Source organism: Miscanthus floridulus, chromosome 15 (assembly GCF_019320115.1).
Source record: "Miscanthus floridulus cultivar M001 chromosome 15, ASM1932011v1, whole genome shotgun sequence".
In the NCBI taxonomy this organism is placed as follows: Eukaryota; Viridiplantae; Streptophyta; class Magnoliopsida; order Poales; family Poaceae; genus Miscanthus; species Miscanthus floridulus.
The window spans coordinates 14,616,909-14,643,925 of NC_089594.1; the positions used below are offsets into that span (position 1 = coordinate 14,616,909).

The 27,017-nt window shown below is 48.1% G+C and overlaps 2 protein-coding genes and 1 pseudogene across 2 annotated transcripts; all 3 read left to right on the forward strand.

The window, feature by feature from the left end:
* Positions 1-951: 951 nt before the first annotated feature.
* Positions 952-2,378, forward strand: LOC136507049 (RING-H2 finger protein ATL74-like; annotated as a pseudogene).
* Positions 2,379-3,656: 1,278 nt separating this feature from the next.
* On the forward strand, positions 3,657-6,969 carry LOC136507050 (uncharacterized). The gene is made up of 2 exons (XM_066501902.1): positions 3,657-3,941; positions 6,577-6,969. Exons 1-2 carry the CDS (start codon positions 3,657-3,659, stop codon positions 6,967-6,969), a joined length of 678 nt encoding a protein of 225 aa, XP_066357999.1.
* Positions 6,970-12,741: 5,772 nt separating this feature from the next.
* On the forward strand, positions 12,742-13,594 carry LOC136509464 (RING-H2 finger protein ATL74-like). The gene has a single exon (XM_066504254.1). It carries the CDS (start codon positions 12,813-12,815, stop codon positions 13,419-13,421), a length of 609 nt encoding a protein of 202 aa, XP_066360351.1. The 5' UTR covers positions 12,742-12,812; the 3' UTR covers positions 13,422-13,594.
* Positions 13,595-27,017: the final 13,423 nt, after the last annotated feature.

Below are 27,017 nucleotides of genomic sequence, written 5' to 3' on the forward strand. Positions count from 1 at the left end.
GAGAGAGCAAGAACAACAGCAAGCTGAAGAACAGAGGCAGTGAGTTTGAATGCAATGGCTCGGGCTCGGGGAGGAAAAAATGAGCTGAATTATAGGCCGGGATAATTAGTCCCGGTTAGGGGTCCAAACCGGGACTAAAGATTAATCTTTATTCCCGGGGCATCACCCAAACCGGGACTAAAATCTTTAGTCCCGGTTGGTAATACCAGCCGGGACTAAAGATCTCTGCCCCGCGGAGGACCGTTGGGCAGGGACCTTTAGTCCCGGTTGGTATTACCAACCGGGACTAAAGGGTCATTTGGTCTCGGGGGCAAAAAATGCCGAGGCTAATGCTAAATTGGGACATCGTTCTGAAGTATGTTCTCTAGTAGTGATATATATAATATCTAGAAGATACCCTGCTCGTTGCCGCCGGAATTGCAAAGAATTTGGAATGAAATTGAGTGGAGATGATGCATGTGCATAGCTTGCAATTAAAAGGTTAGAAATTAGTGGAATGACATGGTAATTAGTGAGAGATGATGTGGATAGTTAGTAGAGGATGATGTAGATGTCTTGCATGTTGAGATACTTGTAGTGGGGGTTAGCTTTATAAGAGATATAGATTGCTGGAAGTGTATCAAAAGATTAAGAGAGAACGATGGAGGAATTGTATGAGTAGCTAGGAAAGTGTTTGCAACTGCTTCCATGTTTTGTTGGGTGTTTTGGGGAAGAGGTGCCCTCTCTTTCAGTAGCACGAACGATCGATCCAATAGCCTTTTGTTGGGCAAGTAGTACAAACAACGACAGTAGCCAGTGGTGTGACTGCCGACCACGCTTCCTTAGCGTTGCTTACACGGAAGGCACAAAGCTCCTCCTAATACGAGAGAGAGAGAGATGCAACTCCAGACGCTTTCGATGTCACTTTCGCGGCTGCATGCGATGCAAGGCAAAACGACGTGACACGCATAGATGACCCTGCTGCAAAAGCAGCAACGTAACGTGTTTCAGTATGATCCGTGCAAAACCTCAGGTGCAGAGGGACTCCTAGCGAGACACACCACCGTGCATCACACAGAGGCGCGCGCGCTATCAACGCCATGCGCGTGCTCAACGACAGCCGCCCCACCGTCGGCGCCGCCGCTGCTCGTCACGCCAGCGGCGGCGGCGGGGATGGTCGGCGAGGCCCAGCTGCAGCCAGCGGCCGGAGCAGCTGGGAGCGACGCTGGCTTCGACGCCGACATGGTCATCATCCTCGCCGCGCTGCTCTGCGTCCTCGTCTGCGCGCTCGGCCTGAACTCCATCACTCATTACTGCCTCGTGCTCGACTTGGGGCGCACCGCCCTCACCGTGGCACCACCTGCACCTGCCGCCGCCACCGCTACGGCTGCCGGTGGTCCAGCCACTGGTACCGGGCTGAAGAAGAGGGAGCTGAGGAGGATACCCGTGGTGGTGTACGAGGCCAAGCCCGGCGCGTCGGCGACCGACTGTGCGAGTTGCCTCGTCGAGTTCGACGACGGCGAGAGGGTGCGCGTGCTCCCGAGGTGCCACCACGGCTTCCACGTGCAGTGCATCGATCAGTGGCTGGCCACGCACCCGTCTTGCCCGACGTGCAGGAACTCGCTCCTGATCCAGCAGGGTCGGCACGCCAGCTACGGCGACGGCGACGGCGAGGCAACAACGGTGGCAGGGGAAGAGACATAGTGCCAAGCGCAAAGGGTCGTCTATGGTTTGCAGTTTCTTGTATTTTCGTAGGGGCTACAGTGCAAAACACGTCACTGTGTTGTAGAAGGAAAAAGTCCAAATTACTCCTCTCAAATTTGGTCTATGTCTAGATAATCCCTAAGCTAACATTTTAGTTCAATTTACCTCCTCCAACTATTTCAATTGGTCCAATTTACACCTTAAAAAGATTTTTCATTTTTGTTTCTCTATGTGCAAATTGTGTTTTAATTTCAAATTTTGTGAGTTGATAGAGGAGATCATATTTTGTGTTGGAAAGACACATTATGAATTTTTCATCATTATGTTTTCTATGACATTGTATCTCTAGCGTTAATTTATTACTAAATTTCCTAAGCTATCAAAATTGTGGTGAAAATTTAAGATATATTTTTCTAACATAACTTATGATGTCATCTATCACCTCACATATTGTTTGATATTAAAACTCAACTTATACATGGAGAAACAAAAATAACAAATCATCCTATTAAGGGGTAAACTAGACCAACTAAAATAGTTGGAGAGTGTAAATTGAATCAAATGTTAGTTTTGGGGTTACCTGGACATATGCCAAATTTGGGAGTAGTTTGGACTTTTTCCTTCCTAAAATGTTTTGCTATGTTTTTTTAGGTCTTATTGCACATGTAAGATAAAGGATTGACATTTTTTATGAAACGGCAAGGAGCTGGTGGGTGCAATCTAGCAACGTCTTTGTCACTTCGATTTGTTATTTGTTTGTTTCCTTGATTTTTTAAGATTTCTCCCCTTACCTATGATGGCCATTCCTCGGCACATAATTCCACATTAGGTCTTATATGGATGTTGTCAGATTCACTTCAATCCACATGTGTTGTAGTGGATTGAGGTGGAATTTAGTTTAAGTTCCACTCCAATCCATCCTAACACATGTGGATCGATGCAAATCTAACTACATCCAAACAAGGTCTTAATTGATATCCCTTCTCTTCACAGGATGAGCATGGACAAGTAGTCTTGATTCTTTTTTGTTTAATTTCATAAAAATGTCCACCTCTTTCCCTAGACCCTAGTATACAGATTGAAATTATCTAAGTTAGTAATAAATTCAAAATAGTTTTGCTATATCACTCCCTGTGAAAAGGTCTGTCCTACACCTGATTTTCATGAGTACGTCATTAGAAGAAAAATTCAGGTGTTTTAGAGGAGTTCCACGTTCAGATTAAAGATGTTGTACAAATTGGATAAGGTATTCCTTTCTCATATCCGAATTTTATTTACACCAACTCTGCTGAAAAACTATATGAAAATAATCAAAATAACTCTAGTACAAGTTGATCATAAATTCTAGCATAAATTTAATGTAATTAAAAATGAGCTATGGGAGACAAGACTTTCACCCGAATCTTCCCTTCTATGCACGCTTATTCCCTTCTATACATACTATTTAGTATAGGAAGAATAAAGGAAAAGAAAGAAAAAAAATCAAGTGTGAAGGGGAATGTTTTCACCCAAATACAGAATAGACAAACCCTTGAGCCTTTAATTTGGAGCATATAGCCTTATCCATTATTGTCTTTCATTCTTGCCCCCAAATTATTTTCTGTTTTTATTGCAAGCTCACGAACAACCTGGATTCACTAGGTCATGTCTACACCGCTCATGGCCGTAGCGCCTTTTTTTTCCAAGAAAGTGGCCCAAAAGCATTTGCTATGGCAATATGCGTTCCAAACGAAGGCCCAAGGCGACCAAATCACAGAAAAGGCTCACTCTCTCCTCACCTTCACCCACAGTTCACAGCTAGCTCATTCGGCAACAAGCTTTGCCAAGAGGCAGCTGGCATGCAGCCATGCACAACAGTGTATGTTGGTGCTATAGATGTCCATCGGACCAGCCTGGCGCGACACGGCCTGGGCCCGGTGAAAGCACTACCTGGTGGGGGTCGGGCCGGCACGGCACGTCGTGCCTCCCGGGCCATGCCCAAGCAGGCCTCGTGCCTGTCCAGCGGCCCAGGCACGGCCTGCTGCGCCGATTTTTGGGCCGGGCTAGCTCGAAAAGCACGGCCCGTCGAGGAGTCCAGGCCAGCCCGAGGCCTGGTTGAGCAGGGGGAAGAGAGCATGGTGGCGCTCGAGGTCGAGGCCGCGTCGGTGGCGGCGGGCATCAGATCCGCGAGCAGCGCGCTCCAACGGCGGGGCTGCGGCGTCGCCCATGCCGGAGATTCGCGGGGAGAAGGGAAGGAGGGAAGGAGACGAGCGGGGAGGGTAGACTGCTGGAGATGGCGCCATGGCGGCGAGCAATAGGGCGTCGCGCGGACCTCGGGGAGGAGCTTGCGGCTGATGAGGCGAGGTAGACGTGGCAGGACGGTGGAGGCGAGGTAGGAAGCGGCGGCCGATTTGGGCGGAGTCGCGAATCGCGAAGGAGAGGTGAAGCGGCGTCAACGCACGAGCGCGGCGTCGATTTATGGCTGCTGTACGAGGAAGTTGTATATGTATTGGGCCATATGGCATTGGGCCTTAGAACCGATCATGTTGGCTTGTTAGGAAGTAGAAAGCCTGCCTTGGGAAAAAACATCGGGCTGTCACCGGGCTGAATCTATTTTGCGGGCCGTGCTGTGCCAGCCCACGTGCCTGGGTGCGGCCCAGGCACAGCCCTGTGCATCGGGCCATGCCGGCCCGGGCCCACACAATACCGGGCCGTGCCATGCTTGAGCCAGGCCAAAAAAAACCGTGCTTCGGGCCGTGTCGTCGGACTGCGGGCTGCATGGACATATATAGTTGGTGCTTATAGTACCACACTGCTTGTTCATAGAGCACAACCCCACCTTAAATAGTCAAATCCTCAACCCCTCGCTCACCGAGCAAGTAGCGATTGCTTGTAACCTATGCGGAGTATTAAGGTGTTGTGGATGCCGATTGTCGTGGATAGGCTTGGGTCTGGTGGCCTGCCAATTCCAAGTTATGTAGTGGTAACAAGCCACCGCACTCTAGTCCACTAGGGCCCATATGCCCTCTCTGGTAGGCTACCATCTTTTTGCTTTTTTCTATCTACTTTTATCCCTTTGCAACCATTCTCATTTTCACGTGCTTAACATTGCAGAAAACATATTAGATATCATACTATATTCATTCAATATCTAGGCACCCAATTTAGAGGCGGTTATTGTTAGTTTCTCTATCTGGTCTTGTCCCTTTGGTTGTTTTTTTTTTCTAACTACTTTTGTCCCTTTGCAACCAAGCCTTTTTGAATTTCTCACTTTCACCTGCTCATTCTAATCTAGGCACCAAATTTAGAGGTGGATATTGTTACCGGTAGTGACAATCTATCGCCATGACTCTTGATCAATTTGTTAAAAATTGGATAGTGACGACAACTCTATTATTGAGATGACAACAATGTGTAGAGTTGTATATTTTTGCTACTACATCAAATCAAAGGAGGATTATATATTGAAGAGGACCACCATTAGAAAGGACATCCAATTTCTAAGGGTTGTTCTCTTAATAAGACTGACCCTGGAAATGGCATTTTCAGATGCGTTTCTCTTAATAAAACGACACATGGACAGTTTTCTTAATGGAACCATCCCTAAAGATGGATTTCCAGGGGAGGTTCATGAGCTACAATGCTCCTTGTCCTAGTCAGGGGGCAATTTCTTATGTGATTCGTCGATGTAAGAAAATTGGTGCCTGCTGTAAACAATATTTGTGTAGTGGTGACAATTTTTTTTAGATGGCTCATTGGTAGTAATTCAGAATATAAGCTACTTTTCTGCCACGACATTCAATACTACTACAAATTACATGATCTTCACCTAGAAAGATAGCATACTACTGCATATAAAAATGAATTTCATTTCATGGAGGCATCTAGATTTTTTTCAAAGCGGTTTGGAAGTGACAGCCACCCCCTTTAAATGGAGAATTGATGCCTAGTAAACGATCCATCCCTAGAAATAAATTTTACGGAGGTTCGTAAGGCTAACCATGTCAGGCAGTAACCTCTGTTCTAGAGGCGGACTGCCTTACCACGACCCTTGGAAATAGGAGATGTCTTGGGGCAATCAGTAATATTGTCATGTTCGCTTGACTGATAAGTTATGGCTGAAAATATTGTTGGCTGATTTATTGTGAGAGAAAAATACTGTTCGTTGGCTGAAAAAATACGGCTTATAAGCCAAGCGAACAGGGCGAAGAGAGCGCAGCAGCTTCGTTTATTTTTTGGGCGTACAACATACTCGTTTCATAGCATTTATTACCGTCACGTCTCTCGTCGTGGCTCTGCATTGCTCTGCACCACGGCGTGTCCGTTGCCTATGCCCCTGTCCTTCTCTCCCTCGCTTGCATCGCGTCCGATATTTTTATGTCACAGTCGCACCGAGTATTCAAGCAGCAGCAGATCCTTTTTCTTTTCCCGCTCTCGCTTGAGCGCCTGCTTTTCAATGCCTGCCTTGCTTGTCTCTGCGGTCGCGGTCTTGTCCGTGCCAACCGGCACGCCCTACCGGCCACGTTGGGCCAGGCCGTCCTGCCGTCGTGTTTAAGAAGTAACCGAGCCCGCACGCGTCTCCTTGTTTTTCCTGTGGCCTCTGCCTGCCTCTGCCTTGAGTGTTTTCCAGGGCGAGTCAAGTCATGTCAGACCTGTCTCTTCCTTTTCCCCTCTTTTCCGCTGCTGTTTCTCGCACTGCTCGCGCACGCCCCATTGTCGTGCCGCCCCTTCCCTTCGCCGTGCTAGACCACAGCCACAGCTCTGGCTCGCCCTCCTCTCCCCCATCTCTGCTTGCCTTCTTCGTCGGGACGCCGTTGCCGCGCATCCCGAGCCGCCGCAAGTCGCGTGCCGCCGCGCCGTCCTTCTCAAGCGTCTCCTCCGTCTCCGAACTACGCCACGCCCGCTGTCCTGCAGCACCGCCTTGGCCGTGCCGCCATCGCCGTTGCCAGAGGCCGCGCGTGGCTCTTCGCTTCCTCTCCCACGCCGCCGCGTCTCACGCCCGCCCGTGTCGGCCTTCCCCCTGCGCGAGCGCACTCCCCGCGCCGTGTTTCGTCGTGGCCGCACGACTGCCACGCCCGACAGGACCGCGACCCCGCACTGCTCCACCCCACCAAGGCCGCGCCGCCGGAGCCGCCCTGCCGCGCTGGAACCGCTGTTCTACCCCCGGCGCCGCCCCTCCCAGGCGTCGTCGCCGCCCCGCCGCCATCTGCGCCGGTCGCCTGGTGCCTGGGGCCGGTGGTGCGCCCCATCGCCGTAGCGGCCCGCACCTGCGGCCGTGACGTCCACAGCACCACGCCGCCCCCATGACCCACTCCACCTCCGCGCGCGAACCACCCCAGCCTCGCCACCGGTGCGCCCTCACCACGGTGCCGCCCGGTCCCAGGCGTCGGTGCACGTGGCGGGGGCACCTTGCTTCTGCTCTGGCCGAGCCGCGTCCTCCTGCGGGTGCGCCCAGCATCGGGCAAGCCGTGGAGCCGCTTCCCCACCACCGTCGACGAGCGCACGGCCTGATTCTGCCGCCGACCGGTTGTCCCCTGCCATGCTCTATTTTGATGGAGATAAGGGTGAGATGGTGAGAATAAAATATTTCCAGGGTGCTCTATGCAAAGTCAATGACTCGCATGAATAGTGACTAGAGTACCATGGGTTAAATTTAAGATAGTCTAGGGGCCGTTTCGCAAATTGCCGTCGCCACTGCCGCCTGGGCCGCGCACGTGCCTATTGGGCCGTGTCGCGCTGGGCCGCTCGTGCCCGTCCCCGCGATGGCTGCGCGCGCCCCCACCTAGGCCTCTGGCCGCGCTCGCCCGCGCGCTGGGCCGGCTGGTTGCCTACGCCTAGGCCGGCCGTGCACCGCTTCCGCGTCTGGGCCACTCGCGCCAGCACGCGCCTGCGGGCCGAGCTAGGCCGTTCCGGCCTGTATCTATTGTGTTGTTTTTCATTGTTTTGTTAAATCAGTGCTCTTCAAAAATTGAAAATAAAATGTAGAAAAATCATAAAAATGTGTTACTAATTTTGTTAATCTTCTAAAATCATAATTTACCTGTTAGTATATTTTGTTCATATAGTTTGATAATATTCTTGGAAGCTATATAATTAATTAGAGGTACTTAATATTGTAAAAATATGAACTTGTAGGAATTTTCGTGATAAATCGGTGATAGTGTTAGCTCTAAAAATTTTACAGTAAATTACTAATATTATTAGCTGCTCACTGTAATTTTTGTAGCTCCGGAATAATTAGTTTGCTAAATAGATAATGATGTCCTATTGCGAATAAAGATTAAATTGATACAATAGAAATAAAGAAACAACCTTGGTTTATATAACTAAAATAATTGTTGGAAAGTAACGTCTTATTCGACAACATGGATACGGAGACCCGTGTTAGAGCATCGCGTTAGCTTGTGATGCGTTATCGGATTTCTAAGCATTTCGTCTATCGTTGGTTATTTACATATGTGCATTTGCATCAATGCATATCATATAGGTACGATAATGGATCAACGGATCAAGTGAAGGATGATTGGGAATCCGAAGGTGGTGTAATGGTATTCTCTCTAGGAGATGATGCAATAGGCTTGTTATTCAGCTGATGGTGGATGATCTGAAGATGCAGATACTAACTTTTTAATATATATCTTACCCAGGCAAGCCCTGGTGCATAACCCCTACTTTTCTGCAGTTTAAATTATATTTGTGCATTAAGTTTTAAGGAGTTGAATGAAACCCACTTGCATATATATATCTTTATCCTATGAGTCTTACTAGTATGACAGGATCGTGTAGATTGCTATGCTACAGGACTCCGGTAGAAGTCGAGTGATTGCCTGTCACTCGCGAGAGATAGGAAATATATATTATTCGATTATTATCACTTGGAAAATATAAAAATGGTGGAAAAAAAATTGTGACCGGACAGAGATATGGTCTGGGTATTGGTGGGTGTAAGAGGTTGTGTCGCCGTGGACGCGGGACATGGCTTGGTTACACTGCTTTCCCTGTCTGTGTCGGTTAAGGACCGGTCGTTGCATAAGCCATCGAGGCAAGTCACAGATTTATTATCCCGAGCACATACTTGGGTATGGGCGCTTGAAAGACTTGTTGCTCTCTTGTCGTGGGTTTCAGCTCTTTCCGGACCGACTGTCAGGGTTTTGTTTTTGGTGGAGGAGGTCCTTACACCGTACTAAGTCCGGGACTCAGGGATGGGGGCTTGGAGTCCCAGTTTGGACGGGGACCTAGGGCCCCAGAACAGGAGAGTGATGAGTTGGTCCTGCTTGTGCCTTGGGTATAAGCGGGGTGTGTGTTTTCGAGATACCCAGTTGGGGACATTGGTTCGCGAATCGCCGTTGAGTCGATACGGCTTGTCTTATGCCTAGCACCGTAGTAAGAACTGAAAGATGAAAGATGGAATAGAAAAAGGAAATCTGATTGCTTACCATCTGCTTGAAAGTAGTACATGTGCTTACATAGAATGGTTAGTTAATGAACTAACGTACTGCTAATAAAAATCAAATATAAGGACACACTTTTAGTATTGCTCCTGCAGATGCAATAAACCCGCAAGCCAGATAGCCTTACATATCCTTGGAGTCTTTTCTTTTCTCCTGTCGGGTAAGTCTTGCTGAGTACAATTGAGTACTCAGGGTTTTATTCCCCCTGTTGCAGGTGACTGGTGGATGCTAGAGCTGACCCTTGTGTGGATACCTCCTGGTAGGCTCAACGAGGATTTCTTTACGCTGCGATCGTAGTTTTTATTTATAACCCTCACCAAATGTTTCTATAAATGCAAGCTTTATAATCTGTTGTCATAGCTTATATACCAATGCTTCATCATGCCATGAATATCTATTTATTTCCGCTGTAATTCTGATCATATGTTTATATTCCGCTGTTACATTAAATTATTCATAACTCTGATAATATGATTACATTTCACTGTTATAATAATAAATATTATACTCTGATGTTGTACTAAAAGTGATGTAAGAAATGGTTAAATGTTGTAAGCTTTATTCTCTCATTTGTGATCCTGATAGCAAAAAGGTGGATTTTCGGGTTCTTCCCTGGGGTGTGCCCGATGGGACCGTGTAATTTGGTGTTCTCCCTTGAGTGCTTCGTGTCTAATGGAAGACGAGCACTCTTAGGAGGCATTAGATTAGAGGCGTTCTGCCACAACATCTAGGCACCAAATTTGGAAACTCAGATCCTAACTCTATTAACCGTTAGCCAAGTCTGAAAAGGAAATTATAATTACCTTGTTTTCTTTTTAAGTATTTGTTTGACAACCCCTATACTATATAATCTACCTCTATAATCAATAATCTTGATGTTGCCAAACACGCTATAAGATCTTGTGATCTCAGTTGTCCTTCCTCTTTGTAGATGCCAGGAAGAAACCGTCGGAGTAGACACTCTTAGTTCTATACTATAAACTTAGGAGCTTTTTCCAGGCCCTCTGTGTAGATGACCGGCTCAGGATCTATACCCTATGGTTTATGTGGATTCTTTTGAACAAAAGTGGTTTGTATGGATTACAACTTACAAGTGCAGTATAAAAATGAATTGTTGCTGCTGCATTTGATTATTGTTGTCACGGAGATGATGTAGAATCTCTGCCAGCTGCTAATGCTCTTCCTTGCTTCTCAGATGCTACCACTTTCCACTTCTTAGGTAAGAGGAAACACACAAAAAAAAATTCAGAACATCAACAAAAAGTCAATAAAGGCCCAAAGGCGACAAAAATAACAGAAAAAGACCCACTCTCTCCTCACGTCCTTCAGCCACAGCCCACAGCTAGCTCAACAACAGGCTTTGCCAACTAGCACCTGGCATGCATGAAACTATGACTGTGTTTAGTTCGTGAATTTTGGAAATTTGGCTACCGTAGCATTTTCGTTTTTATTTAGCAATTAGTATTCAATCATGGACTAATTAGGCTCAAAACGTTCGTCTCGCGATTTCCAACCAAACTGTGCAATTAGTTTTTTTTCGTCTACATTTAATGCTCTATGCACATATCACAAAATTTGATGTGATGGTTACTGTAGCATTTTTTGGGAAAGTTTTTAGGAACTAAACACAGCCTATATGTTGTTGGTTAGTACCACACTGCCTGCTCATATAGTACAACCCCACCTTAAATAGGCAGTCCTCGACCCCCTCACTGACCGAGCAAGTAGCGATTGCTTGTGACCCGAGCGGGGGAAGGAGGGCCCCGTTCGGCTGGCAGAATCTTGGTTGAAACTGACGGGTTGTGTGAGAGAGAAACACTGTTGGCTGGTTTGATGAACAGTGATCTCAGAGGGAAACCAGCCGGCTGGTTTCTTCAGCCCAGACCAGCGAACGGAAGCGAGGTAGCGTGGATGTCAATTGTGGTGTGTGAGCCTAGGTTTAGTGCCGCAATCTTTGGACCGTTCCAAAGTTGTGTAGTGGGTACTTTGACGAAAGCCTTTGCATCCCAGCCCGTAAAGTGGTGGGCATTGCGGGAGGCCTGCTTCCGCTCTAGGCCCATTTGGGCCCATGTGCCCTCTCTGGCAGACCACCATCTTTTTGCTGTATTTTGTATCTACTTTTGTCCCTATGCAGCCAATGCAAGTGCCGTCTCTGGCAAACCAGGTGTATTTTGTATCTACTTTTGTCCCTATGCAGCCAATGCAAGTCTCGCACTTTCTTCTACATCTAGGAACAAAATTTGGAAACTCGGATACTCCAACTCCATTGACTTGGATACAGTATGCCAAGTGTGCAAAAAAAAGTTAATTACCTTGGTTTCTTCGCTTTTTTCTTCTACCTGGTTTTGTGCCGGTGCAACCAAGTCGCACCGATTTTTTTTTCTCAATCCCACTATGCTTAACCTTGCATTGCAGAAAAACATATTCGATCATATATTTATTCCTTCTACATCTAGGCACCAAATTTGGAACTTAAACTCGGATTCTCCAACTCCATTGACATTTAGCCAAGTCTGCAAAAGAAATTTTAATAATTACCTTGTTTTCTTTTTATGTATTTGTTTGGCAAAACCCCTAGATTGATATATACCGTGTGGTTTTATGTGGAGTACAAGTGTAGTATATATATGAATGGTTGCTGCTGCATTCCATTATTGTTCTCAAGGAGATGAAGTAAAATCTCTGCCAGCTATTGATGCTTTTCCGTTCTTCTCAGATGTTGCCACTTTTCACTTCTCACGCAACAAATGGAAATTCTCCAGAACATCAACATAAGTCAATAAAGGCCCAAGGTGGTAAAAACACAGAAAAGGCCCACTCTCTCCTCACGGCCTTGAGCCACAGCCCACTACTGCTAGCTCAACAAGTTTTGCCAACTGGCAGCTGCATGACACTATATGTTGCTTAGTACCACACTGCCTATTCACAAGAGCACACAACCCCAGCTTAAATTGGCAGTCCTCAACCTCTCATACTTGCCGAGCAAGTGCGATTGCTTGTAACCCGAGCAGGGGCAATAAGGTGGTGTGGATGTCAATTGCTGGCATTGGTAACAACGTGAAGCTTCGGCGCCGTGCTTTGAGTCGCAAATTGGGTCATAAAATGTAGACATCCGGTTGTATTTCGTGTGGGTCGGTCTTGGCGCCTGGCACCTCGCCACGGCATGCCAGTCTTTGTATTCTAATTTTTCCTTCTTAATGAAATACGTACGTTCTCGAAAAAAAAAGATCAACTGTATGTATGAGCATTAAAAAGCTGCCCCAACTGCTTCCATGCTATGTTTGGATGTTTTGGGCAAGAGGGCGACTTCTCTTTCCAAACCAATACCAAAGAGTGATCGTTGATGGAAACTTGCATGCAGCTCCATGGACAATAATAAGCACACGCCTAACGACGTACAGTACAGGAGCCCATTGCTGTCGTCTGCTGTGCCTGCCGACCACACTACCTTAGCATCTCTTACACGTAAGGCACAAATAAAGCTAATAGCAGCAAGGACTGCGGCGCTTTCACTCTCAAGCCCGATTCCTCCCTGATACGTCGTACGTTCCCTCGTCGCAATCGATTCGATTTCGATCGATCCCATGCCAAAATATACGTATGATCAAACACAATATATATATACACAATCAATCATCCGTGCAACCACCTCAGGTGCAGTGCAGACTGCAGAGCGATTTCGAGCTTGATCTCGTCGGCATGCGCATGCTCAGCGACAGCAGCCTCGCCGGCGGCGGCGTCGACCAAGGATCCGCCGCACCGGCCACGGCGCCGCCGCTGCTGGACTCGACATTGTCGGGGTTGACCGTGGCGGCGAGCCTGGGCCAGCTGACGCCCGAAGGAAGGATCAGCAGTACCACCACGGGCTTCTTCGACGCGCACACGAGCCTCATCCTGGCCGCGGTACTCTGCGCGCTCGTCGGCGCCCTCAATCTCCACCCCCTACTCCGGTGTGCGCTCCACTACTGCGGCCGCCGCGGCGGCCCCCACACCGTGGCCGATCCGCCCGCCGGGCTGAAGAAGAGTGTGCTCAGGAAGATGCCGGTGGCGGTGTATGGCGGGGCCGAGGCCGCGGGCGCCCAGGCAGGCGCCGAGTGCGCCATCTGCCTCGGCGAGTTCGCGGACGGCGACGCCGTGCGCTTGCTCCCCAGGTGCCGCCATGGCTTCCACGTCCGCTGCATCGATACGTGGCTGTCCGCGCACTCGTCCTGCCCGATATGCCGGGACTCGCTCCTCGACGACGAGGGTGCCAGTGCCACTGCCGCCGGCGAGGAGACGACGGCGTGGATGTCTCCTTCGTTCACTTAGCACTGCTGCCATGTTAATTCTTGCATGATAAATTGATAATAAATTAATAATAAAGTGTTCGAGTGCGAAATAGGTGTCTAGTCGGCTAGTTGCCTACTACTGCCTGTCGTAGTGTCGTGTGCAGGTTGTAATCTGCTGCTCCTTGCGATCAACCATGATGATACTTTGCTGTACTTTTGCCACTATGTTTTTTGAGATTTTGGTGTTTCTACCCCTATTCCAAACCTCAAAGGTGATTTTACTCCTCTTTTTTAAACTTTGCGATTTTACCCTCACTATTTTCAAACGAAGACGCCGTCTACCCCTACTTTCTAACACCATTGGTAATGGTTCGATTAAATGGGCAAAATAAAAAAGAAAAAAAGGCAGGTAGACCAAAAGACAACAATGCCCCCGAAAAGGTTTCCTGCCTCTTTCTCAATCTCTCAAAGCGGCACACAGGGAGGAAAGATTCGCGTCGGGTTTCCCAGCGCGAGCTAGGGTTTGGGTGGCGCGGCTCCCGGCGGCAGCCCTCACCTCCTCGTCGCCCTCCTCCTCCCCCGCCCCCTCCCCTCGGCTTGCGCCCATGGCTGCTGGGGCCCGCGCGGTTGGCCCAGCCGTGCTCGCGCTAGGCGTGGCGCGAGTAGGCCGTGGAGGCCGTGGGGAGTATTAACCGAGGCGGTCATTTTTTATTAACAAGGCGATCACAATCAACCGCCTCGCAAAATCAATTTACCGAGGCGGTTAAAAAATAACCGCCTCCTAAAATCTATTAACGGAGGCCCGCCTCCAAAAATACCTCCATTCTTGGAGGCGGGCCTCTTATAAGGTCCACCTCGGTTAATACTCCCAAGGCCCAAAAAAAGCCCATATCCAATCCAACTATTGGGTTTATATATATACAGGAGGGAGTTAGGGTTCACTCACTTCTCCCTCACTTAGCCGTCTCTCCCTCCCGTCCCCCTCCCGTCCCTAGCCTGGCGCTCCCTCGATCCCTCCCATCCCCAACCCGACGCTCTCCCGTCCCCTCTCTCCGAGCGCCCCCTCCCCCTTGGCTTGCGCTCGTGGCTGCTGGGGCCTACGCGGTTGGCCTAGCCACGCTCGTGCTAGGCGCGGCGTGAGTAGGCTGTGGAGGCCACGGGGCGCGGCAACTGCGGTGGCCTAAGCTGGCTAGGAGCGACGCACGGTAGCTGCGGTGGCACGGGCGCGGCGGAGCAGTGCGAGCAGGCCAACCGCGAGGCGCGTAGGCCGCGGAGCACAAGCACGCCGGCCGTTGAGCGCCTTCCACGGCTTCACGTGCTCCTAGACACTACTACAATAAAACTTAACCGAGGTGTTTGACAAAGGGGCTTGGAGGCGGGCAAGCATTTGAACCGCCTCTGTTAATGCCTCGGATTAACCGAGGCGATCATTTTTTATTAACCAAGGCGATCACAATCAATCGCCTCGCAAAATCGATTTACCGAGGCGGTTAAAAAATAATCGCCTCCTAAAATCTATTAACGGAGGTCCGCCTCCAAAAATACCTCCATTCTTGGAGGCGGGCCTCTTATAAGGTCCACCTCGGTTAATACTCCCAAGGCCCAGAAAAAGCCCATATCCAATCCAACTATCGGGTTTATATATATACAGGAGGGGAGTTAGGGTTCACTCACTTCTCCCTCACTTAGCCTTCTCTCCCTCCCGTCCCCCTCCCATCCCTAGCCTAGCGCTCCCTCGGTCCCTCCCATCCCCAACCCGACGCTCTCCCATCCCCTCTCTCCGAGCGCCCCCACCCCTCCCCTCCTCGTCGCCCTCCTCCTCCCCCCGCCCCCTCCCCCTTGGCTTGCGCCCGTGGCTGCTGGGGCCTACGTGGTTGGCCTAGCCACGCTCGTGCTAGGCGCTGCGCAAGTAGGCTGTGGAGGCCACGGGGCGCGGCAGCTGCGGTGGCCTAAGCTGGCCAGGAGCGAGGCACGGCAGCTGCGGTGGCACAGGCGCGGCGGGGCAGCGCGAGCAGGCCAACCGCGAGGCGCGTAGGCCGTGGAGCGTGAGCACGCCAGCCGTTGAGCGCCTTCCATGGCTTCACATGCTCCTAGGCACTACTACAATAAAACTTAACCGAGGTGTTTGACAAAGGGGCTCGGAGGCGGGCAAGCATTTGAACCGCCTCTGTTAATGCCTCGGATTAACCGAAGCGGTCATTTTATATTAACCAAGGCGATCACAATCAACTACCTCCTAAAATCTATTAACGGAGGCCCGCCTCCAAAAATACCTCCATTCTCAGAGGTGGGCCTCTTATAAGGTCCACCTCGGTTAATACTCCTAAGGCCCAGAAAAAGCCCATATCCAATCCAACTATCGGGTTTATATATATATAGGAGGGGAGTTAGGGTTCACTCACTTCTCCCTCACTTATCCGTCTCTCCCTCCCATCCCCTCCTGTCCCTAGCCCGGCGCTCCCTCGGTCCCTCCCATCCCCAACCCGACGCTCTCCCGTCCCCTCCCTCCCCACCCCTCCCCTCCCCTCCCCTCCTGATGCCCTCCCCATCCTGCTCGCACCCCAGAGGTGGACGGTAGGCTCCGGCGGCGCACACAGCAAACCCTAGGCCGAGATGGGCGCAGGAGGCACAACGCTCCGGCGGCGGCGTAGGCTCGGCCGCTGCTTCCACGTCTCCCGTCGCTTCCACGAGCTCATGCCCCTCGTCGACTCCATCCTCATCCGTGTCATCCCCAATGAGCCCACCTCCTCATCGTCCTCCCCGTCGGCCACACTCTTCTTCGATCGGATCCAGGCAGCGACGAGCATAGGTGACCAGATCCAAGCCTTCACCGCACGGGGAGTGGCCTCCTCCTCCAGCGCGGCGGTGTGTGACCTCACGTCGGATTCGGTGGAGGGGCACGGTGGTTCTGAAGTAGGCGCCCCAAGCGGTGGATCGGCAAGCGGATTCGATGGTGGGGAAGCCGGATCCATTGGCTGGGAGGCCAGATCCGGCAGCGGCGCTCCTCCTGGTGGTGGATCTGGTGAGCGACGACGGTGGGGACCCATTGATGGGTCGACGGGCCCATGGGTGGGCTCGCTGGGCTTGTCCATGGGTTCTCATTTTTTTGTTTTTTTATTTTATTTACCGAGGTGGGCAACCAACCGCCTCCGTTAAGGCCGGATTAATCGTGACCTTTTCATGGAGGCGAATAGGATGCCCGTCTTGGTTAATCATTTTTGTCAGTCTCAGTTAAGTTTTCTGTAGTAGTGGGACCCAGGCGCACGGGTCTAGAGCATGGTGGCAGCAAATCGATTTGGCTGCTCGCGCTCCAGGACCTCGATTCTATCTATTGGATTTTGTTTTGGCTGGACATGACCTTGATTCCATCTATGAGCTTTCAATTTGAGCAGTGAAGTCTTCGATTTTGGCTCTTCCTCCTCAACTATGTCGAGTCCAGCATCGTGGCACAAGCTAGTTGCATTTCTTGGTCCTGGTAATAAGTTGTCCTGGTAATATTACGTCGGTGTTTGACATTTAATTTGGCATCTAATATGGTACTGTATGATGGCATGTTATACTGGATAAATAGGAGCATAGAGAGGATAACTGAGGTTCTCTACTTCTAACTTGGGTAAGCTATATCTTCTACTATTCAACTGGGGACATTACTAGGGAAAGACACCAGGAGAGGATGCTTTTTCTTCGCAACCACGTCCTACGTGCACCTACAGAAGGAAGGTGGACTACAAAGAATCAATGAAGCTATATAGTACATGATATATATAACTTATGTCACACACGTGATCTACCACCTTCCGGAATTGAAGGGGCCTCCATGATTGTCGATGTTTCACCCTCGATAGCCTACCACGGGGGTACCCGGGGCAGTTTGTTCAGGCTTCAGTGTATGCAGAACTCGACGGTTAACGCAAGAGACAGTCGATTTATCCTGGTTCGGGCCCTCGACCGTGATCGAGTAATAGCCCTACGTCCAGTTCGGCGTTAGCCTTTGCGTTGGATTAATTGTAAAGCATTGTGTTGCCTCCTTTCTCTTTAGGAACTCCGCCCTCCTTTATATAGTCAGGAGGCCAGAGTCCTAGTCAATTTACAATGAGGTTCCTAGTAAGATTATAAAATAATACTACTACTAAGTTTACAGGGAAAGAAATCCTAGTTAGACTAGATCTTCTCCCTGCTTTATGGGGTATCCGGTGGGTCCCGTATCGACAAGCCCCCGAGCACTTCATGGTTGAGCTCTAGAATCCTCATCTTGTTCCTTTAGGTCTTGCTGAGCAGGAACAAGCGTTGTCCGAGTGCTTTCCTGAGTGAAACCATGTAGCGCTTCTTGGGATCTTCGATTGGTGTGTGCTTTTTTGAAGAAAAAAATACATCCATCTAGGGTGTAGCCCCCGAGCCTCTTGCTATTTGGAACAAGAAACTGGAGGGTCTTGTCTTGAAATTGTTCTGATTCCTCGTCCAAGTTTTTTATCAAAAAGAACTCGGATATTGCTTGGTCCGGGTTCTTTTTGACATGAGTCCTTGAAGTTGTTTGTCTTGAAGAAATCTTCTTGGTGACGTGTGCTTTTTTCAAGGAAAAAAGTGCACTCACTGAGTGTAACCCCTGAGCCTCTTGCTATTTGGAACAAGGAGCTGGAGGGTCTCGAATCTTATGTTGTTCAAAAGAGCTGAAAAACCTCTTCTGTTGTAGCCCCCGAGCGTATATCCAGGTTCTTTTACCCAAAAAGAACTCGGGTGTAGGGTCTTGGCATATTCTCTAGTAGTCTATTGTTGTTAGATGTGGTTGTATGGTAGTGGTTGAGTGTAAATGCCGTTTGCTCATGAGTTGTACAGTGTTGGTATATCCTTTCGAATATGCATGTCCTTGAGTACTGTTCCTTCATGCCTGAGTCCTCTTTCATTGAATTCTGTCTTTTCACTGTGCCCTTTGTTAGGTTTGTTCTGTTGGTGCTCCTGGTCCATGTGCACCGCTTCTTTGGTCTATAAATACCCTCCTGGTGTGCTGTTTTGATTCATCGAGCATTTTGTTGCGTGGTCTGAAATCTTCGTAGCCATGAATATGATAGTTTCTGAAGTAGAGCAGCCCCCGGGCGTATCTCGTAGTTCTTGTATATCTTGTCGTAGCTAGAGGGAGCCTTGTGATAGAGATTAGAGGTAGACTAATCTTGCAGCAGCATTCTACCAGGAGGTACGTTGCGGTAGTTGGAGGAAGTCTTGTGATGTGGGATACGTTCCTTCATCCAGCAGTTCTGGGTAAATCCCCCTTGCCTGCCCTGCGACTGTCCGGTGCAGATCAACGCCTGATCTGGTGTCATGTCGGACTTGGTAGACAGATGCCTGCTGGGCTTCCCTGTTCCATGTTGTTCCGCCGTGCTGCTGACTTCTGCCTCGGATGTTCTGTGTCCGTCCTTTGAAGAAAATAGTGTAGCCGAGTGCGGTTTGTTCTACCGAGTAGCGATTTGGAACACGTAGTCGTTCCAGAGCCTAGTTGTGTCCGGGTTCCTTTTTGCTACCTTGCTCGTCATAGTACCGAGTTCGTTGGGTCTTGTAAGATGTGTAATCTTGTAATTTTTAAAGCCATTTATAATGGAAAGAATCTTGTTTTCTGGGTTGTCATTCTTTTTTATACTGATGTCCTGGTGAGTTCTTTCTATGAGAACCGAGTTTTTGTGTTCCTTGTGTGGCGACCCTTCGTTGCTTCATTGTTGATGAGTTCTTTTTATAGCAATATGTTAACTCTGACTTGGTGCTGGGTGGATAAGTCTAAAATCTACCCGTTGAACTGTACCGTTGTGTAGAAGTGTGCCGTCCATCATTTCAGCTTTGTCAGTTGTGTTGGGAAATGAACCGTTGTGTTCACATGCCGTGTTAAAACGGGCCTAATGGGCCGCATTTTTATTGTTGTAAAAATCTATTTAAAGGCCTTCTTTCTTCTTTTTCTTTACTGCCCTGCCTTTGCCTTAAAACCCTAGTTCTTACTCCGTCATCGCCATTGTCGTCATCATCTGAGCACCGCCACCTGATCGTCATCGTTTCTCAGTACCTTATTGCTTTCGCTAGTATATGGGTAGGAAGAAATCCGCGAGCAAGTCCCAGGCAACCTTTGTAGACAAGGAGGCATCACTTTCTATGATTGAAAATCAAGAATTCATGGCCATGAGGGCTACTCAGAAGCTCTGGCTGGCTCCGACTACGATTGAGGATCAGTTGCATGAGCTGGTCAGTGATTACCTGATCCAGGACAAGGAGATCGCTGAGTGGAGAGCTCTAGGCCAGCATCGGGTTCCAACCCTAGGCTCTGGTGAGATTGTTCTTTTTGTCTCCTTTATCCATGCTGGTCTTTGCCTTCCTACCTCTACTTTTCTTCATCGCTTTCTCAATTATTTTGGGATTAGCCTGAACCATCTTATTCCCAATGTTGTCCTTCATCTTTCTGTTTTTGTTCATCTTTGTGAAACTTTTCTTAGAATTCCTCCTTCTCTTTCTCTCTTTTGTTACTTCTTCCGTCTGAAGCCCCAACCCCGCAGTGATGACACCCATGTTCTTGGTGGCTGCGGGATTCAGTTTTGTCAGGGTCATAAGGGTAGATTCTTTGATTATGATTTGGTTGATTCTGTGAGGGATTGACGTGCCAACTGGTTCTATGCCGCCAATATGATCCCTCCTCTTTCTGTCCATTCTTCTTCTGGTCCCATGGTTAACGACCGATGGGAGAAGAATCCCATGATGGTGGATGAGCTCCAGGCAATCAAGCCATTTTTGGAGAGGATATGTGCTCTGAAACAGCAAGGCTTGACCGGCTTTGGTATCGTCTCCAGTTTTCTTCGCCGCCGTGTTCAACCTCTGAAGGAGCGAGAAAACTATGGTTTTGAATACTCTAGAGCGGAGGACCCTTCTCGTATGGTCCCTGCCCTTGAGTTGACTAGTGAGGAGGTGCTCGAGCGCCTTTAGAAGATGTTGAAGGGAGTGCGCATCGTCCCACATACTGTCCCTGAGTACTGTGCTAACAACCCGCCTCCTGCTGTGAGTTGTTTTTTCCTATGCTGGTACTTTTCGTATTTCCTTTGCTGTCTCCACTTTTCGCTTAATAGTTTTCGTCTGGTTGTTTTACTCTTTTATAGGAATTGGGGCGTAACTTTGTTGACCCGATCCACCTTGACGACTGTCCCGCCATTGTGGAGCTTGGGGAGAATCTTGTTGGGGCATCTTTAACCAGTAAGTTTCAAACCACTACGATGTTTCCTGGTGTTTCTTCTGCAATTCTTGACACATATGTAGAGTATGTTCCTCGTCCAGTTCCTCGAGCTCCCCATAGAGTCAGAAAAAGGGGGTGAGCAGATTGTTCTTCTTCTGGTTTTTCTGGTGCCAAGAAGTCTTGTCAATCGAGTACTCGTCCAGGTACTCAAGTTATAGGTAGCGTGCTCTTAGGTGAGCATATTAATATGTTTTGTCTTTTTGTTGTTTGCTTTTGCCTCTAACCGAGTATTTTTCTTCTTTTTCAGATGGCGCTGTGGTTGCTATGCATGCGAGTGAGGAAGAGGAGGATGATGATACGGCCCTTGTTACGTGTCGGTGAGTAGTTTTCCTATTTTTCTGCTATTGAACACTTCTTTTTGTTCTGACTTTGACCTTGTTCTCTTGTAGTAAGCGGTCATCGACCTCGAGTTCTTCTGGAGCTCTGGTTCCGACCACGCCACTCCCGTTGCAAGGTGGCGGTGATATTTTTGCTTCTATAGTTCCCCCTCTAAGGTCTTCTATTGGTCTTGGGGGTTTTATGAAGAAGATAGCTAAGTGAGTGAATCCTGGTTAAGTTTCTTTGCTTCTGTTTTCCTTTTCTTTGATTCGTATTCTTATCGTCGATTTTCCTTATCATCTTGCAGGCCTTCGCCTTCCCCTAACCTTCGGTCGACTTCTTGTTAGTCCTCTGGTGCGGCCCTATGTTCTGAGTCTCGAGACTCGGAATGTGCGGTCGACGAGGTGGCTGTGAGGGGGACAGGGTTCTCTGGTGATTCCGTAGCTGCTAATTTGCTGACTCCAGAGGTGACCGTTGCCGTGGCGGTGGAGCCATCTAGGGATGTAGCTGGGGCTTCCTAGGGTACGGCCCTGGTCTTGTCTTCTTTGCCTTAGACGGCTTCTCCCTCCGCTCCTCTTCCTAGTGACGTTCAGCGTCTGGATGACGATGTGGTGCAACAATTCGATGCCACTCATCGGTTGTCAGAGCTGACCGCTGCCTAGGGGACCTTCACGACTTCTTTTGGTGAAAAGCTCCATGTAAGTTTTTTCTGAAGTTCTTTCTTTGGATGTTCGTCTTTCTTCTGTTCTTATATCTTGTTTTTCTGTTTCTCTTTTTGCTTAGTCTTTTTCTCGGGATCATACCGGCTTCTTTTTCTCGTCTGAAACCGAGAAAAAGTTGTCTTCTGAGGTTAGTGCTCTAAAAACAGAGCTTGATCTCTATGGGGCCGAGATGGAGACCGAGTGCCAAATGCATCAAAAGGAGGAGAAAGCTCTCCGTGCCTAGGTGGTTGAGGCAAGAAAGCAGAGGGGTGCAGCTGTGGAGGCCATGAAGAATGAGTGCAATGGTATTGCGGGTTCTTTTTGTTTCCTCTTGTATTTGAATTTTCCTTTCTGATGACTTGTTTTTGGTGCCTGGTTAAGCTCTTAGAGTTGAAAAGCAGACGCTTTCGGAGGGTATTGAGGAAATGAAGACACTTGCTCGCAATAGTCACAACAGGGCTAAAGCGGTAATTACTCATGCTGAAGAAGAACTCACGCTTGCTAAGTTGATTAGGCGTGGGGCTGACAGGGATCCTGTGTAGGCCCAAAAAACTATTGAAGTCTTGACTGGTAAGTTGGCGACGGCTACTGAGAACTGGAATGCTTTGTGGAAATCATTTCGGTCAATAGCCGATCTTCTCCGGACTCCATCGGATGATGGTCAATCTTGGGCTCAGTTTATTCCCCAAGTTCCGACCTGTTTCTAGGAGTTCGTGAAGAGATGCGCTCAACTATGTACCAGAAATGTTCTTGCCTAGGTCTGGGTTCTTGCTCCAGAGATACCCCTGTCCAAGATTGCAGAGGAAGCCGAGAGTCAAGAATATCTTGATGCTGTTGAAAAGATGGAGCCCGAGGTCAAAGATTTGGCTAGGAGGATTGTAGATAATCTTGATATTGATATTTCTTCTCCTGATGGCGATGCTTGATGTATCTTGACTTTAGTACTCTAGCCTCTGTAATAAGGATATTATACTTCTTTTTGAATGAAGATCCTTTATTTTTTGTTGATGTCTTCTTTGCCTGGATGTCTTTGACTTTGTCAAGTGTTTGTCATGCTTTTGTCTGTGCTATGTAAACAACTCGATGTTTGTAGATCGTTGTCTTGACAAACTTCCTTGATTTGTCGAGTGCTTGTCTGGCTTCCATATGCGCCAAGTAAACAACTCGGTTTTTGTAGATCGTTGTCTTGACAAACTTTCTTGATTTGTCGAGTGCTTGTCTGGCTTTCATATGCGCCATGTAAACAACTCGGTTTTTGTAGATCGTTGTCTTGACAAACTTTCTTGATTTGTCAAGTGCTTGTCTAGCTTTCTTCTGGTTGTAGAAACATCTTAGGATTGGTTCGGGTGTTAGCTTATTAGCTACCCTCATCGGCGGGCTCAAGCATCTTTTTAGCTCTTTTGCTCTCAGCCGGTATGCTCAGGCGTAATTTCAGCCATTTTGCTTTTTTGGATCGGGTGTTAGCTTATTAGCTACCCTCATCGACGGGCTCAAGCATCTTTTCAGCTCTTTTGCTCTCAGCCAGTATGCTTAGACGTGATTTCAGCCATTTTGCTTTTTGGATCGATGTTAGCTTATCAGCTACCCTCATCGGTGGCCTCAAGCATCTTTTAAGCTCTTTTGCTCTCAGCCGGTATGCTCAGGCATGATTTCAGCCATTTTGCTTTTTTGGATCGGGTGTTAGCTTATTAGCTACCCTCATCGGTGGGCTCAAGCATCTTTTAAGCTCTTTTGCTCTCAACCGGTATGCTCAGGCGTGATTTCAGCCATTTTGCTTTTTGGATCGAGTGTTAGCTTATCAGCTACCCTCATCGGCGAGCTCAAGCATCTTTTTAGCTCTTTTGCTCTCAACCGGTATGCTCAGGCGTGATTTCAGCCATTTTGCTTTTCGGATCGGGTGTTAGCTTATTAGCTACCCTCATCGGTGGGCTCAAGCATCTTTTCAGCTCTTTTGCTCTCAGCCTGTATGCTCAGTGAAAACAACTCGGGAAGATTCGTAATAAGACATCTGTTGTCGAGGAGAACCTTCTTTATTGATCATGATCATTTACATGGTTATTGAAAACAACTGGGGGAAATCCATAGTAATACACGTATTGTCGCGGAACGCCATCTTTATTGATCATGAACATTGATCTCTTGTGGCTTGTACGTGTATCCTTCCTTGATTTGTTTTTTACGCGTAGAATCTTCTTAGTTGGCTGATGTGCCATGTATTGTTGACTTCTTTTCCATCTTCATTTATCAACTTGTACGTGCCTGGTCCGGTGACTTTTGTTACAATGAAAGGACCTTCCCATGGACTGAGTAGTTTATGGCGCCCGTCAGTTTTTTGTATTCTTCTTAGTACCAGATCTCTAATTTGGAGTGATCGAGGCTGGGTATTCTTGTTGTAGTGGCGTCTTAAATCTTGGAGGTATCTTGCTGATTGAAGGGTAGCATTTACTCTGACTTCTTCTGTACTATCGAGTTCTAATCTTCGGGTGTGTTCTGCTTCTCCTTCATCATACTGTTCTATTCTTGGCGACGTCCAGATCAGGTCAGCAGGTAGTACGACTTCTGATCCATAAACTAGGAAAAAAGGTGAGTATCCGGTGGCTCTGCTTATTTGAGTTCGTAGCCCCCATACTACTATGGGTAATTCTTCGATCCACTTGGATCCATAGTCCACTAGTTCTTCATACAATCTTGGTTTTAATCCGGCTAGTATGAGTCCATTAGCCCTTTTCTATCTGTCCGTTGGCTTCTGGATGTGCGACCGATGCATAATCTATGCTGAAACCGTAATCCTGTGCCCAACTTTGGAACTCTGTAGCTGTAAAGGGAGAACCCAAATCTGTGATGATTTGATTGGGCATGCCGAAGCGGTGCATAATGTCTTGGATGAACTCGACTGCTTTGGCTGCACTGTATTTTGCGAGTGGTTTGTATTCAATCCACTTGGTGAACTTGTCGATTGCCACAAAGATGTACTCGAAACCGCCCTTTGCTTTCTTGAGAGGTCCGACTTGATCTAGCCCCCAGCAGGAGAAAGGCCAAGCGGGAGGGATGCAGATGAGATTGTGAGCTGGTACATGAGCTTGTCTTGCGAACATTTGACAACCTTTGTATTTTCTAACGAGTTCTTCTGCGTCTTTCAAAGCGGTTGGCCAATAGAATCCGGTGCAGAACGCTTTGCCGACTAGTGTTCTTGAAGCGGCATGATTCCCACAGCACCCTGAGTGTATTTCGACTAAGATCTCTTTGCCTTCTTCAAATGAGACACATATTAGGAGTACTCCAGATGATGCGGCTCTTCTATACAGCTTGTCCCCTACTAGGACGTAGTTCTTACTTCTGCGAACAATTCGGGTAGCTTCTGCTTTATCTGCTGGTAATTTATTCTCTTTGATATAATCGATAAAAACCTAGGTCCATGAGGTGGTGATTACCAAAATCTGGGTGCCTTTTGCTAGGAGTTCAGGGGTTATCTCACCGGGTTGTTTGATAGAGGGAGCTGATAACTCCTCTATGAATACGCCGGGTGGGACCTTTGCCCTGTACGATCCGAGCTTGGCGAGGACATCTGCTGCAATATTAGAATCACACAGGACATGTAGATTTCCAATCCTTGAAAATGTTTTTCAAGTTTTCATATTTCAGCGCAGTAAGCGCCCATATTTTCTTTGGTGCAGTCCTAATCTTTGTTGACTTGGTTGATGACTACTGCTGAATCGCCATATACGAGTAATCGCTTGATTCCGAGGGTAATTGCTATTCGGAGTCCATGGATGAGGGCTTCGTATTCTGCTTCATTGTTTGTAGCTTGCCATAATATCTGGAGGATATACTTAAGTTGTTTTCCATCTGGAGAAATGAAGAGAACGCCTGCACCGGCTCCGCCTAGCTTGAGTGATCCATCAAAGTATAACTTCCAATGGTCGAGGATGGTATTTGACATAGGTTGTTGAATCTCTGTCCACTCGGCAACAAAATCAGCCAGGGCTTGAGATTTGATTGCCCTTCATGGGATGAAATCGATATTGAGAGCACCAAGTTCAACTGCCCACTTAGATATGCGCCCTGTTGCGTCTTTATTGTGTAGGATGTCTCCGAGTGGGAAATCTATCACCACGGTAATCTTGTGGCTTTCAAAATAGTGGCGAAGCTTGCGTGAAGTGATCAGGAGGGCGTAGAGTAGTTTTTGCACATGCGGGTACCAGATTTTTTATTCTGATAGTACTTCGCTGATGTAGTATACGGGTCATTGTACTTTATATACGCACCCTTCTTCTTCACTTTCTACGGCTATTGTTGTGCTGATCACAGTAGAAGTTGCCACAATGTACAGCATCATGTCCTCATATTTCTTTGGGGGTGTGAGAACGGGTGAGGTTGTGAGGTACGTCTTGAGTCTTTTGAAAGCTTTGTTGGCTTCTTCTGTCCACTCGAAATTGTCTGTCTTCTTTAGTAGTTTAAAGAAAGGAAACCCTTTTTCACCGAGTCTTGATATGAAACGATTGAGGGCCGCCATGCAGCCTATTAGTTTCTGTACATCCTTGATACTCTGAAGGAGGGCCCATCTCTGTTATGGCTCGAATTTGCTTGGCGCTGGCTTTGATTCCATGATGACTAACCAAGAATCCTAGTAGTTGTCCTAAAGGAACTCCGAATACACACTTGCTTGGGTTCAATTTCCACCTCCACCTCTTCAGGTTTTTGAAGGTTTGCTTTAAGTCTTCAATTAGTATGTCCGGGTTCTTTCGTTTTTACTACTACGTCATCCATATATGCTTCTATGTTTTCGCCAATCTGATCATCAAGGCACGTTTGGATAGCTCTTTGGTATGTGGCACCAGCATTCTTGAGTCCAAACGACATGGTCTTGTAGCAGTAGGCGCTGAACGGAGTGATGAAAGATGTCTTGCTCTGGTCTTGTTCTTTTAATGCAATCTGGTGATATCCTGAATAGCAATCAAGAAAGGATAGTAGGGTAGATCCTGCTATCGAATCAACTATCTGATCAATGCAGTGGTAGCCCGAATGGATCTTTCGGGCAGTGCTTGTTGAGATCTATGTAGTCGACGCACATGCGCCACTCGTTCGTATTCTTTTTTTGTACTAGAACTGGGTTTGCTAGCCAATCTGGATGAAGGATTTCTCTGATGAATTCGGCTACCATTAGCTTTGTGATTTCCTTTTTAATTGCTGCCTTTTTGTCGGGCGAGAATCATCATAGCCGTTGCTTCACAGGCTTTGAGCCTTCATTGACATCGATTCTGTGCTCAGCCAACTCTCTTGGGACACCTGGCATGTCGGCCGGCTTCCAAGCGAAGATATATTTGTTGTCCTGAAGAAAGTTGGTGAGTGCGAGTTTCTATTT

Excerpts from the sequence above, each read along its gene's own strand:
- LOC136509464 (XM_066504254.1), top strand. The coding sequence starts at position 12,813 with ATGCGCATGCTCAGCGACAGCAGCCTCGCCGGCGGCGGCGTCGACCAA.
- LOC136507050 (XM_066501902.1), top strand. The coding sequence starts at position 3,657 with ATGCCCAAGCAGGCCTCGTGCCTGTCCAGCGGCCCAGGCACGGCCTGC. Across the intron at positions 3,942-6,576 it reads GAAGGAGACGAGCGGGGAGG|CACCGCCTTGGCCGTGCCGC; the intron begins GTAGACTGCTGG and ends GCTGTCCTGCAG.